Here is a 14,973-nt window from a genome sequence, read left to right on the forward strand (position 1 = left end):
TCTACATAGAGCAATTGCAATATTAAATCACAAGATATCCGCTTCTTCGCAGCATTGAAAAGAAATAATTGAGAAAACTAGCTGTTGTCATATCCAGAAAGGAAGAGCACAAAAAGGTACCGAGATTAAAAAACTGCCAAGGCAAAAAGATTGATCCCGCCGTCGCAACTGAACATATATTATGAGATATATTGATAAATTTTGAACCGCCACTTAACAACCAAGAGCAAATGCAGCCATACCATCGGTTTTTAAGTAGTTGCTGTTTCAGCTTATGAATAAACGATAGACCCAGAAAAGACTTAGGAGAGCTAGGGGATTGCACAACTTTAATAGATTGTATGGAAATTAAAAAAAAAAAAAATCATATGTTACACCAAGGGCTTCTGCTATAAGGTGCCTACGGAGGTAAGCACCGAAAGTCCAAAACTAAACTGGGAATTGAGAAACATAACAAAACTAAGACATTATCAAACAAAACGAAATCAGCTGAGCTAAACCCTACCGGTGTTGTGTCCTTAATTAGGCTCACCAACAACCTGTTCAGAGTTTGTCCTCCTGCTTGTTCATAGCACGCTTCTGCTTTCTAGCTCCACCTTCACTGACACTCTGAAAAGCTGGGTTTCAAAATCTGAAAAGATAAAAGTAATAGGGCCTAACCCTCTCAACAATAGATATAAGAAATGATCCACAGATTGGTCCTAAAAAATCTAAAGAAGGAAGTCCTACATAATTTAACAGACCTCATGGAGGATTCAATTCCAAATTTGAGAGACAAACTACTCAGCAAATGTTCTCATCTAACAGATCTAACTAATGGGTTCTTCAGGTGAAAACTAAATAAAAAAGAAAAAGGAAAAAGAAGAAAGGACTAACTATAACAAAGCAAACAAGAAGAGATCACATAATCGAATCCGTTAATACCTGCTAGCGTGTCTAACTTCCATCCACTGCAGAGGGTGCTTTCTTTTTCCTCTTATGTCTAGGCTTAACAGCATCCTTCAGTGTTTTCTCCCCATGGGTTTGAGAGGCAATCTTAGCAGATTCAGTTGCTGGAGATATTGCCTTCATATCTTCGGTTGACCCCTTTGGACTAGCCTGCTGGGTTGATTTCTTACTTTGCGATTCTTTTTGCTTTTTAGAGAATTTTGAAGTTTCTGCAAATTTGACAGGCAAAAAACCAATAACTCTGTCATTTCCTTCATTTTATCTTGAGCACAAAGGAAAAGCAGTCACTACATGCAGCAACGTCAAGAGTGACGGTAGATAAAAAGTCAGACAGAACCTTCATGCCTTGGCATCAACCATATAAAGCACATGCAACATCCAAAACACATTTGCAATTGCATTTGCATCATAATTATTTAAGGCAAGTACAAAAAAAGAATCTTAAAATTTTGTTCCACTTGACATTGAGTCAACCTTCCAATTTAGCAGGACAGCAGCTCTAACAGCTTACATCACTACCCATCTAAATGAAGTAATACCTCTCCTGAACAGAATCATTTTGTCGCAACTTAGCAATTTGGTAATAGGTAATACTCCAATTCACTAGGCTAGGTTGCACAACTAGTGAAGTCCAAGATCTGGAATCAAATCATACCGTCAAAATCTGACAGGAAAAAAGAAGCTACCTTTTTGGGTAGACTGGATATCGTGTTAAGAAAAGGGGCTAATAAACACGACCATCATGAACACCCAGATTATGTACCCAACAACATACTTCTTCCTAATATTTACTCTCCACTTTGCAATGCAGCAGTCAGCAACGGCATACCCATTTGCCAATGCCGAAATGAAGCCGCGAACTCAGGCAAACCGTAAAAAACTGGATGTGAATTCTGTCATAGGCCGGACTTTAAAAAACAACTACTTCCTCATATAGGAAAAGGACAACTAGACGAAGAATCCTAAGAGCAACTCTCTCAAATTACCATAAATGACTTCAATAAGCTACTTCCCGAAATGCCACGATCCAAACTACTGCATCAGTGGATCAATAGAAAACCCAACATTACCAAAAGCAACCAATAAAGGTTTAACAGAGAGTAGCTATTAGCACTTAAAATATGTGGTTCCTGTGAAAATTGTCTTCATAAACAAATAAACGAACAGTACCACGCGAAGCAAGAGATAATTTCAGGAAATCCGAATCAACACCCTTCGAGTAAGGATCCCTGATAAAAAGAGGACATTTTAAAGTTAAGTGGAAATTAGATTGGATGGAGTTAAGCAAGAAGAAAAGTGCTTGAGAAGGGGCAATAGGCATATAAGAATGGGGAATATCAAATGAAGGAATGTTATGAGGTGAACAAGGATTGCATAATCCCAGTTATTGTTCATCATTTTGAAAAATAAACTGAGTTAAAATTATGCCAGGAGTAGAACTCAAGGAGTACTTTTTGAGATTCACCAAGGAAATATGTTGCCTCTCATAGTAAAATTCAATACACACTAAGCAGCATCAAGAATGCCATGATCCACTCATATACAACAACAACAACAACAACAACAACAACAACAACAACAAAGATGACCACTTGTTTCATGATTACCGATTGTTAGGTGGCTAAAGCCTAAATTGCCTACAAAGAATTGGAAAGCAAACTGTCACGCAATTTCATATTGATTGATGAATCAAAATGCCACACTAAAAATACTAACTTCAATTACCAGTCCTGCAGTACACAAAAAGAAAAAGTCTTATTGTTTTTAAAATTACACATTCTCCAATATCAGATTGAGTTCTTCCTTAAATGCCTTCAGTATCTTTTTTTATAAAATCCAAGTAGATCGAATTTTAAATCTTTTATCAAATCAGTTCCATGAAAAAGAAATTTTATAGTACGCGTACTTTGAGAATGAGGTGTATAATTTTATTGCTACATGCAGAGGATGGCACCATACCAACTTGATGGACCTCCAATGAAACTCCTAGGATTGCCATCTTTACTGTTAGTTCCTCCTTGTTCAAGTGATTTTGTGACCACTTTACCTTCAATGTCATTACTCTGATCAGAATTCTTTCTCTCATTCATTGGCTTCAACTTTTCCACTTGAGTTCCTACTGATCCGCTGACTTCCCTCTGATCCTCAGATTTGACCTGATTTTTCCTTACTTTAGGAACAGCCCCACTGACATCCAAGGCAACTGGAGCAGAGTGGCGCTTTATCTTCCGCAGAGCTCTTTCAGTATTGTATGCCTCTACCTATAACATAGAACTCAGATGATCGTTCACAAATATATGAATAGCACTGAAAATAAGTATCGAATGGAGGTGATCAAGTCAGAGAACATATATCCATGGAAAGAAGCAATGAGAATCTATAAATCACCATAAACGAAACCGTTCCACATTTACTCCCTGAAACACAAGCAGGATAGAAATTTGCATTTGAGCTACTTGCACCAATAAATGGGCAGTCTCTACAACCAACCCCACATTAAGTATTCAAGAACTCAAGGTTTGAAGAATAAAGGCACAAAGTTGAAAAATAAAAATAAAAATGCACAGACAAGTCTTAAAAGTTCATAAATGCTGAAGAAGGATAAACTCACAGTGTCTCGTATCTTCACTGTTATATCAGCAGCTTTTGTAGCAGCGATACGTAGGCAATGCATTATTACACTCTGAGGAACACCTTCTCCTCCTGCTTTCTGGATAGCACAAATATCACCATTTGTATTCAGAGTAGCTGTCATTCTACCAGCCATAACTGCTTCCTCCTGGTGGGTAGGATCTACCACCTGGAATTAGAATACATCCAGATATTGGATATAAAAGAAAGCCCAATAACGACTTTTTAGTTTGGCTCTGCAATTTCCAGGTAAACAGCAACACAGATATCTTCCCTACCAGAGTGCTTTCATTAAAAATGCGAAGGTGACTATAGGTAAATGATGAATTATATGGGTAGTGGCTCCTTGGCCTGTCAAAACGCAGTAAATATTAATCAGCTATAAGCCCAAACACACCACACTATTTTGGTAGGATAATAAATAATTCAAGTGTCAGCTTTTCTTCTTTGGCAGAAAAACTATGTGACAGTGAAAAATGTTCTATCACTTAATGGGAAGGGAAAATTTTCAGTTCAGGTTAAATTCTTATATATGGACCAAGCAAAATCATATGGTGGTTTATGCAAAACAGAATATCACAAGCCCACCCTTAACGATCAGAAAAATCGATCGATTGCACATTTTACATCAGGGCACAAAATGGTAAAGACTAATCGTAGACTCCCGTCTCTAAGAGGTTGCACCAGGAAATTAAAACAAAAAACATTCACAGTATGAGTGAGAAATTCAGTATAGAAACTTGATCAAGGATAAACTCAAATAAACTATCTCATTAACCTAGAAATATCAAGATACGTTTTTTTAACAGCTATGCATATGGAAAAAACCAATTTCTCTATTCTAGGGACAAAAACTTGCAGAATTTAACATAAGCATATTAAAGAAAAAAGGGCAAATAGTCTATTTAACAATGAGTTGCATGGATTTACACATTCTCCATTGACCAACTTATGGCAACTTAAGCATTGTTTTACACATTTTTAACTATGAAATATAGCTACTGGCCATAAAATAATGAAATAGAATCCAGATTTTAAAGAGAACCTCAAAATCCAAGCAGGAATCTCCTACAGCAATCCATAGTAGAAATAGTCAGTTGCATAGCAAAAATTTGACTCAAGAAAAGTTTTCTAGTGCACCCAAAATTATTACAACCGATGACAAATTTACTATAACAAGATAATCATGGATCCAGAAGTGGCATTAAATGCTCTCAATTATCACAAGTTTTCAAAAATGCATGATATACTTGAACAAGATCCAACTCCAGATTGTGCTACTAGCAATGAGTATTCCACTACAGTTGTACCAAAAATTTCAGTAATGCTGACCTCTGGTGGATGAACTATTACTTCTTGCCCATTTTCTCCACCTAATGAGCATTCAGGCCGACGGAATGTTGACAGAGCAGCCAAAGCAGCAACATTAGCAGCATCGACCAGATTACTGTTTTCAAATTGGCAGATTGTTTTAATGAGAAAGATAAGTATTTGATGTCTGCTCTGTGGACAAGAAAACCCAGAATTCCTTACCCTCCATTATCTAAGATATGGAGATCAATACGGATGGCCCACACCAACTTCCCCGCAAGAACACAAAGAGATTCTGTATCCACAGCCCTGCTTTCCCTGCGAAACAACTTTGTAACAATGTGAGTCATCTCAATCCAGAATTCTCGACAGGAAATTTCTTAAGGAAGTTCGTAACAGAATTTCCACTCAAAGCACAGATGACTCCAGGTCAAATGTATGAATAATTGTTCAATTTTGATGGCAAAAGATTTTGAAAGGTGCGCATTATCTGTCCATTGTTATTCGTATTGTTCCTCAGTAAAGAAAGCACATAGTGTGCATACATGTTAAAGTTGGCCGTAAATACACTTTTAGAATCCTATACCATTTACTTTGGGATGAATATAATTGAATATGGATATAATACAAACATATTCTCTACTAATGTGTAAGCTTTACAAATTCAGAATGCACATCCATCCGTCAATATTCTCAATATTCCTATCAGTAAACCCATCATAACACTAAATGTTTCTAGCATACACTTTTCTAGAATATTATACTACAATGCTTTTGTATAATAAACTAGATAGATAGACAATTTAAATATGGTAATACATGATAACATAGATTAAAACTAAGGAAACTTATGTCCTCCCAGTAAATAGAGATTAAGGCAAGTTCAACTAATCACCTTAAACCACGGTCTATCACCCTGCCTAACTCAACTGCGAACTCCCCAGGACGACCAGGTTCAAACGAAGGATCAGCCATCGGAGAGAACTCGGTAAATATTGAAAGTGTCCCTTCATTAGGCCTATCTCTATATGGTTGAACTAGTTGAGAAGTCGCAATTCCCATCACACGCGTCTGACCCAGATGCACCTCTGCTGAGCCATCTTCTCTGCAGGTTTGGTAAAAAAAAAAGGTTAGATGAGAGCCAATTCTATTAAGCGATACAAATAGCAAGATAGAAAAGGAAAATCAAAGTAAAACAAGCACGTCAAGCTATTTAACCCTAAAGTTATCAGACAAAGAAACTTGAAGGTGAACACAACTATAGACTTATGCTACATGGACTCCGAACAAACAAATGTGAAGGATTTTTAGCCAAAGGAAGAAGTGTACTTGTTCATTCATAATCAGCATCACATCCATAAACGATTGTCTCCGCATGTAAACACAGCAACCATACCCGTACCGCCTAAAAAGACAAACCGCAGCGATGCATCAAGTCCCCCCATTAGACCATAAACACTGAAGTGAGTCACGAGTATAAACCATGTTAGCATATTAAGGCCTGTCGATTCGTGTTCACTAGTCAAATTTGAGTCTACGAAATCTTGTTCATCGCAAAGCATCATTCTTTGTATAGAGTATGAGTGCCAAAATCATGATTTATGTTAAATTCCTCTGCTTTCGTATGAATTTCGCGTTTATCAATATATGGTCCCCTAAAAGTGTCAACTTTGTGTGAACACCGCAAAAAACTGAGACAGCATGCCAACACCGATAGACACGGCAAACTTCTCTACAAGGGGAGAAAAGTCGCCTGCCAATTGGGAAATACTTTGCTAATATCCCGCTCACATTGCTTCGACACGCCGAAAAGAGCAAGCTCTGCAGAGAAGAGAAGCTGCAACTTACTTGCCAAAGTTGATGCTTAGCTTGCGATAGTCGTAGACGTTCCGGCCATCGACCCTGAGGCCGGAGACCAAAGCGCTTTCTATGAACTTCTTCTCGTTAACGGTCATCCGCCATGTGTTCGCCAGCCTCTGCTCCATTCTTCACGAGCATAAATCAGGGGCCGCCGGAAGATGACGCCGACGGGGCGGACGGGGCGGACGGGGCGGGGGACTGAGGCGAGCGCTGCCGGGGCCCGAGCGCTTGGGTGGACGAGACGGACGGCGGCGGCACGGCGGAAGCGACGGTATCGGCGATGGGGACGACGGCGAGCTTCTGGTTCTGAGCTACTTGACAGCAACCTCGAGGTCCGGTCGATGCGGCGGCGGCGGCGGCGGCCGAGATGAGGTGGCGGCCGTCGAGCGGCGGTGGCCGTTAACGATTCGGCTCTCGGATTACAGGAAAGAGCTTTTTCGGATTTTGAAACTGGAGTAGATTGGCTAAAAGGAAATCGAACTAGGGTTTATTCAGGGTATAACGGGCCAAAAAACTGTTCCTCTATACTTTTTATTTTGATTGGACTAATTTACCCTTTACAAACGATTCATTCACAATCCCTAGCGTAAAAGCGGTAATACCTTGCAAAACATTGAGCAATAATCAAAGACAAATACCACAAAAATAAAACCCATCGAATTATGCTCATTGTGATACAAATATCTCAAATCTTTTTATAGTTTGGTTGATCAACATTGTATTGTTGATGGATATATAATTTCAAATAATAAGTTTGTTTTTTTTTTTCAGAAAATACAAAAAATGAAACAAAAAAAGTTATTGGTTGGTCTTGAGTTGACCCTGAAATTGGACTAGACCGGATTGGCTCAGTTTGGTCCGTAGTCCTAGGTTTAATAGAATTAGTCCTCGGTCCCAAAAAATTGAGGACCAACATTATATAAATTCGTTCTTAAATTAGGTATTGGACTGGCCCAACCCGGATCATGCTCATCCCTAATCACAATTACTCGAGGGACCAAGAAACATCAATGGGAAATTAATGGACTGTTTGGAGAGTTTTTGTGATTAATTATTGATTTTGTTTTTGGTAATCCAATGGGTGGTGGTCTTCACATGGTGAGAGTACAGAAAAAGTCTTTAAAAAAAAGTTTTAAATATATTGTAATTGTATCAATTCAATTTTTAACATTTTGTATTTGTACCAATTCAATATATGTGGGCCTTTTAGACTATTGGAGTTTATGTGGATGTTGACTGATTAATGCTAAGAGTGTGTAAAGGAACCAAAAACTACTTGGACTGTTGGGAACCAAATCGAATCATATTGGAATTGGCAATTCCCAAGGAGATCGGTCCTTGGTTCAATTGAAACCGCCCCACCTTATATATAATTTCTAAGAAAATTTCTAATAAAAAATTTAAGAAAATAAAAACCCTAAAATCTCTAGTCTAAAGCTTAATAATTAAATGTTTGTCTTGTTTCACTCTCACCTCATCTGAGTCGTCTCTTTATCTCTCACTCACAAACTCGACTCTCAAGCTCAATGTGAATCGACTCATGATATCAACTCTCAACTTTTCATATGAGCTCAATTTTTTTTTAATAGATTTTGTAATTAAAAATATGGAAGTTCTTTTGTTTTCACTTCACTTTTTAGCTAGCTAGAAAATATTCACATTGAGTGTGTGAAGTTTGGTGGGACCTGTTTCGTATGGACTCATCCTAAATCGGATCGAATCAAACCGTGCTAGCCTATGCAGTGATCCACAACCAACGAATGATTCTTTGCTTTCATTTGTTGGAACCGGGTCTTTAATGGGCAGTTCTCTCGATTTAGTTTTAATCGTCTACGCCTGACCATATTCATCCCAATGTCCTTAGTTGGCCCTGATAATTTTTAATAATATATATTTTTATTTTTTGAAATCATTTTATTATTTCCTTTTTTTCCTTTCTTCCTTTTTTTTTTTTTTTTTTTTTTTTTCCACAATGGTCAGACCTGGTGAGACTTACTAGCCACTGGGCGAGGGCCGCAGGCCTTGGCCTGCGGCCACTCCTCGCGATCATTTCAAAGTTGCTGGAAGAGGGCCGCGCGGCAACGTCTTTGGGTCCACCGCACCAAGGCGTTCGCATGTTTTCTACGTCGCCATCACTTACTTCTTTGCTTTTGCCTTCCGTGGACTGGTAGTTCGCGAAACGCGGTGACTGATAAACCCCCCTCCCTCGGGACCAAGCCATCCGTGAGTCAACGATTGCTCCGCATTTTGATCGGCTACGAAGAACACGGAGGCGTTGCTGAAGAAGGACGAGAAGGCTCCGGCTCAGACTGTTTCTTCTTCATCTTCGTTGTTGACTTGAAGCAAAATAGCGTTGGCCTTATCTCCGTCCCGTGGCAAAGGAGTTCCATCGTCTCTGATGGGGGGAAACTGGAAAGGCCTAACCTAAAGGTGTCTCGAGGAATAAGGTCAATCGGTCTCCCAGTTGAAGCCGGGGCACGCAGCTCCTGAAGATGAAGAGGAAGTGGAACTCGTCCCTGGATCCGGCCAGTAGTGGCAATGATGGCGAGCCGCTGGGGGCTGAATTTGAGGTGTTCTTGAACTTCAGAGGACCAGATACTCGCCACAGCTTCACGGACTGCCTCTACCATGCCATGGACGGAGCCGGAGTCCGTGTCTTTAGGGATGAGGAGGAGATCCGCAAAGGCGAAGAGATTGGAGGCGAGCTCCTGCGCGCGATCGACAACTCCAAGGTCTACGTGACCATCTTCTCCAGAGACTACGCATCCAGTGCGTGGTGTCTCCGCGAGCTTGCGAGCATCATGGAAAGATCCGGAGGATCAAGTGGCAAAGTGATCTTGCCTATTTTCTATGACGTGGGTGCTGATGACGTTAAGCTACGGACTGGACTGTACGACGAGGCCTTGAAAAAGCATGAGGATCGGTTCGGCTGTGATGTGGTGCAGCAGTGGAAGGAGGCTCTGAAAGAGGTCGCTCGTATCAAGGGATGGGATTTGAAGGACAAAGGGTAAGGCTCTGCACCCCGCAGTTGGTTTCCTCGATATACTGCAGTTCTTTTTAGTTTGAAAGGGAGTTTCAATGTTTCAGTCTTTTGCTTCAGTTCTGATCGGTTCTTTCGCATAGCATGAATAGTTCATCAATAGAAGAGTTACAACACATGGGATTTACTTCGTTGTTGGGAATTCAAACATGAACTTCATTTAGCTCGATTTGGGTGTTTTTGGACTGATCATTTCATTTGCGCTAGTGATACTGAGTATATTCGGTTCTCTCATGAAATGTCAATCCCATATGAAGGGAGTTTACGGGAATAGGATGCACTCTCAAAGTAACTATTAGTATAGCTTCTTTTGTGCATCAAATCTAGCCTGGATTTGTTGGTCAAAAGCAGATATCGATTGCAGATAGGTCATTTTGCTGTAGACCAATACACAAAAGAAAAACCCTTGGTAACAGACCATGAATCAAGCGCTCCATTGATTTGGATATTGCAGGGAAGGTGCAGTTATCAAGCATATTGTTGATGAAGTTCTGACCAGACTGAAGAAAAGGCAGAGAAATTTGCCCGACCATCTAGTTGGAATTCAAGATCATTTGGAGGACATGGCGTGCTTACTGCAAGAAGGATCCTTCGACGTACGTTTCGTTATAATTCACGGTATGGGTGGCATCGGTAAAACAACTCTTGTTGAGGCTGTTTTTAATCGGATCTCTCACCAGTTCTCTGGTCACTGCTTTCTTTCAAATGTTCGCGAATCTTCCCAAGGTGGAAAAATTAGAGAATTACAATGGAGACTATTATCAGATATTCTCAAGTTCCAACCCGTAAGGATTTACGACACCAATGATGGGGTCAACATGATAAAAGAAAGGTTTCGTCAGAAGAAAGTTCTCATCGTCTTGGATGACGTTGACAATAGAGACCAACTCATGAAACTAGCTGGAAAGCGCGACTGGTTTGGTCCTGGCAGCAGAATTATCATTACAACCAGGGACATCGGCTTTTTGCCAATCAATAAGGGAAGACCAAGAGACAGTGACTGTATCCAGCATGAAGAATTTTACATCTATGAAATGAAGGAAATGCTTCTTCATCATGCTCTTGAACTTTTTAGCAGGCACGCTTTCAGAAGAGATACCCCTCCAATTGATTATGCCAACATAGCAAACAAGATAGTTAAAACAACGGGTGGACTTCCTCTGGCTCTAAAGGTCATCGGATCCTCTCTTTGCTACAAAAGTAAGGCTGTATGGGAAGACATGCTGGAGAAGTTAATGAAAATGCCTCACAGAGAGGTCCATGATATATTGATGATAAGTTATGAATTGTTAGAGTACGAGCAGAAACAAATTTTTCTCGATATTGCATGTCACATGGCCGGTGAAAAAATCGATGATGCAATTCTCATGTGGAAATCTTGCGAGTTTTTCCCAAATCAGGCAATTGATGTCCTTATCAACATGTCCTTGATAAGGGTCAAGTATCATGAGGAATTATGGATGCATGACCAACTTAGAGATCTTGGAAGAGAAATTGTTCGTCGAGAGAGCATCCGATTTCCCGGAAAGCGTAGCAGGTTGTGGTGCCCAAGGTCAGCTATGGATGTCATACGCAGAAAAAAGGTATGTCGGTCTAGCCTACAACTTTTACGTTAGACTGAAGACGGAATGCATATGTCATGTTGTAAGGGTTCATCGTGCGATATCATTTTCTAATTAGAGCTCATGCTCACCATCGTTACTTTCTGCTACAGGGAACAGAAGAAATAGTAGCACTCAAACTTGATGGACATTCTAAATCCCACAATTTTACTCCTGAAGAATTTTCAAAGCTAGAAAGCCTAAGATTCTTTGAATTAGACGGTGGGAACTTTGTCGGAGACTTTGAGAGTCTCTTCTCTGAATTAAGATGGCTTTCGTGGCATCAGTGTCCTTCAAAGTTTCAAGCGACCAACTTTTGTCCAAACAACTTAGTCGTCCTCAAAATTTCAGAAAGCGACATAACAAATGATTGGGATGGATGGAGCCAAATTATGGTACTATACCTTCTGACATGCATATTGTTCATTAAACGAGATTTCTCTCCTCAATTGGGGATGTTGATAGTTCTCCCTTCTTATATTGATTATTTTGCAGGGGACAAGTAACTTAAAAGTTCTCAGTCTTGTGAGATGCAAAAGCTTAATCAAGATGCCTGATTTCTCTATGTGCTCCACTCTAGAGAGACTGGTGTTCAAAGATCGTGAAAAGTTGGTTGAGATTGACCCGTCCATTGGTAACCAGGAGCACCTGCAATACTTGGAAATAAGTAGGAGCCATCGTTTAGGAGTTTACCGAAAAAACCTTCAACCGAGATCAGTCCGTGTGGGTAGCTCAATTCTTGCCGGACTCAATGGGCAACCTAAAATTTTTGACAACCTTGAAGCTGGAAAATCTGGCCCTCTTTGAACTTCCAGAATCCATCGGAAAATTGACATCACTGCTTCAATTGGAATTGGGAGGCACGAAAATTACAGGATTACCTCACTCTATTGGAAATCTTAAAATGTTGAGGAAGATGAGTCTTTCCATGACTCCAATAAAAAAGCTACCAAACTCAATAGGAGGGTTGGTTTCCTTGATAGAGCTAGATTTGCTGGGTACATATATCACAGAATTACCTCCTTCTATTGGGAATCTAAAAGGATTGGAGATTTTATGTCTATTTGGGAGTGCAATAAGAGAGCTACCAAAGACCATAGGGATGCTAGAGAATCTTAAAAGGTTGGAAGCCTCACATTGTAAAAATCTTGTGGGGGAAATTCCAAGTGAAATTGGGCATCTATGCCTTTTGAGGACACTAGATCTATCACATAGTGAGATTAGGAGATTGCCCACAACTATGAATCAGCTTTCTCATCTCCAAAAACTTGATTTAAATAAGTGTGATGAACTTGAACAATTGCCAGAGCTCCCCGTGAGTCTGAAGGTTTTAAACTTCCCACCTCATTTGTTGTGGAATGCCCCTAACCTCTCATATCTAACTGTCTTAGTGAATCTTCGTGTATGGCATGATGCTAATCGGCTGTTTCAAATCTTCCGTCCAGCTCCAAAAATAGAATGGATTGAGGGGTTATCTAGTTTGGAGAGAATGGAGCTTGTCATTGGAGTTGTCGCATTTCCTTCGATTAATTTGGCTACTCTTTCTCGACTTCGTTTTCTTGAGATTACCTGTGTTAACCCTGGGTCTCTAATGGGGCTTCCGTCCAGTCTTGAAAGATTGTGTCTATTCGATGTTGGGTCACCGATGGAAAAGTCCCTCTTTTCTAACTTGACAAATATGTCCGACTTGGAACTTTGCAGATGTCGGCTAAGGGAGGTCAATTTTGATAATGTGCTTGGAAAACAACTGGTGAAACTCCATAGTTTGGCCGTGAGCGATGGTGAATGTCTTGAAAGGCTGACCGTATCAAGGTTAATGGGGCTCCTATCGTTGAGAGTAACTGATTGCCCGAAGCTAATGGAGATTCATGGTGTGGAGAAATTGGGATCGCTAGAGGCATTGAGTATTTACAGATGCAGTTGCTTAGAAAGATTGCCTGATGTATCAAAACTAAAGGAGCTGCGGCTATTGAGTCTCTCAGATTGTCCATTGCAAAATTTGCCTTATCTACAACTTCAAGACCAGTGTTTTTTGACATTTGCGGGATGTGGGAATTCACCTTACTTTCTTGGCTTTTACAAAAAATGGAAGGATACTCACGGTCATAGGGGGGGCGATATCAACAACCAACTCTAGAGAGGAAGAATCATCTCATGTTCTCTTACAGCCCGTAAATTCTTCTTTGGTTTCTTCTTTCCCTTCGTCTTAGTTTTCCTTTTCTTCCTGGGCAACTGTCTATGTATTCCTGTTAGAAAGATTCGGTATATAGCATGCATGCATGTTCACCTTAGTATCAACATGATCGCAGCACGAATCGCTCTTTGATTTTTGTGAATTTTGACAGAAATCGAAAAGGAAGGTCTTATTCGTGTTTTGTGAAATAATATTTGCGTTATTGTGAAAATTATTCTGTGGTTCATGAATGGGTGATGACTTTGTTCACATTCTTTAAAAGATGCTTACAGGGACTTTGTGTTTGTTAAGACAAAATGGATTCGATTACTTGATCTATAATAATAGTAATAATAATACTATAATAGTAAGTAGTAGTAGTAATAATAATAATAATAATAATAATAATAATAATAATAATAATAATAATAATAATAATAATAATAATTTCTTTGACATTGAGGATCTCGAAAGTTTTCTTTCACGACAATCACAACTCCTTCCATGACCATGTTATACCTTAATATGCAACATACTTGTGTAATACTTGTGGAAGAAGTTATTAAGGGTGTCGAAATATCATTAGCCTCACTTAAACTGGTGTTTGTTTCATGGGTTTTCAAGAAAAGGATTATTTCGTTTCTAATAGCCATTTTTTATATGTGTGTATATAGGAGCACACTCTGAATTGAAGACTAGTCACACGTGGAGTGGAGAAGAAGGAGAGCAGGAGGTCTTCAAAGGAAGACAGAGTCATCGGATAATTATTCGCAGAAGCACGAGAGATAAATTGTTACAGTAAATGGCAGGCTAAAATTCCGTTTGGCGATATATTAGAAACTTATTAGAATGGATTGTTGAAGTCTTTATTTGATGAAAATCACCACAGAAATTGCTTATGTTTTGGTAATGTAAAATAGCTGAAAGTTCGATGTAGCGATAAATTGCAATTATCTTCTTGATTTTGGCATAATTATGTCCGATGGTTAAATTTTTTTTATTAAGTTATATGTCTTGTGCATAATACCTTTCGAGTAATTTGGGGATCAAGGGAAACATAGTTGATTTTTTAGGACTCTAGCAAATTAGCCAATAGGCTGGAGTTAAGGCTAGGAGCTCATAAAGCTACTCTGATCAGAATCGATCTATCCCCACCCCCCTTCCCCTTCAAAAAAAAAAAAAAAAAAAAAAAAAGCCTAGAATTCATCTTAGAAATTTGACATGAGGTTATCACTTGATAAGAAATGTTTTTATCTGTAAAAACAAAAAGAGTCGATCCTTGATCTTTGGATTAGCAATAATCCTTTTGCTGGTATTACAGTGCATAATTTGTTTGAAAAATTTGGATATTCTTCTATTTAATTGGTCCTAGAGATTTGATCGAAGGGCCTACCTCGCCGTATAAGATT

General features: G+C 39.4%; 2 protein-coding genes across 3 annotated transcripts; one reads left to right on the forward strand and one right to left on the reverse strand.

The window, feature by feature from the left end:
* Positions 1–333: 333 nt before the first annotated feature.
* LOC104414033 (exosome complex component RRP45A) lies at positions 334–7,220 on the reverse strand. Its single transcript, XM_010025023.3, is given in 12 exon segments — positions 334–631; positions 925–1,157; positions 2,119–2,177; positions 2,908–3,209; positions 3,560–3,748; positions 3,858–3,874; positions 3,877–3,912; positions 3,915–3,930; positions 4,912–5,026; positions 5,113–5,208; positions 5,786–5,995; positions 6,739–7,220. Coding segments are annotated over 11 exon segments (1,398 nt in total). The 5' UTR covers positions 6,876–7,220; the 3' UTR covers positions 334–631; positions 925–936.
* A 1,765-nt stretch (positions 7,221–8,985) lies between these two features.
* LOC120286545 (disease resistance protein RPV1-like) lies at positions 8,986–14,534 on the forward strand. Of its 2 annotated transcripts, XR_005545192.1 has the most exons (5): positions 8,986–9,757; positions 10,245–11,373; positions 11,505–11,786; positions 11,887–13,562; positions 14,239–14,534. XR_005545192.1 is itself a non-coding variant. In XM_039298821.1 (4 exons), exons 1-4 carry the CDS (start codon positions 9,243–9,245, stop codon positions 12,196–12,198), a joined length of 2,238 nt encoding a protein of 745 aa, XP_039154755.1. In that variant the 5' UTR covers positions 8,986–9,242; the 3' UTR covers positions 12,199–13,689. The 2 variants fall into 2 exon arrangements, 1 of the variants encoding a protein (XP_039154755.1); XM_039298821.1 differs by lacking the exon at positions 14,239–14,534 and having other exon boundaries at positions 11,887–13,689.
* The last annotated feature ends 439 nt before the right edge of the window (positions 14,535–14,973 follow it).

The sequence above is a fragment of the Eucalyptus grandis genome, chromosome 8, assembly GCF_016545825.1.
Source record: "Eucalyptus grandis isolate ANBG69807.140 chromosome 8, ASM1654582v1, whole genome shotgun sequence".
Classification (NCBI taxonomy): Eukaryota; Viridiplantae; Streptophyta; class Magnoliopsida; order Myrtales; family Myrtaceae; genus Eucalyptus; species Eucalyptus grandis.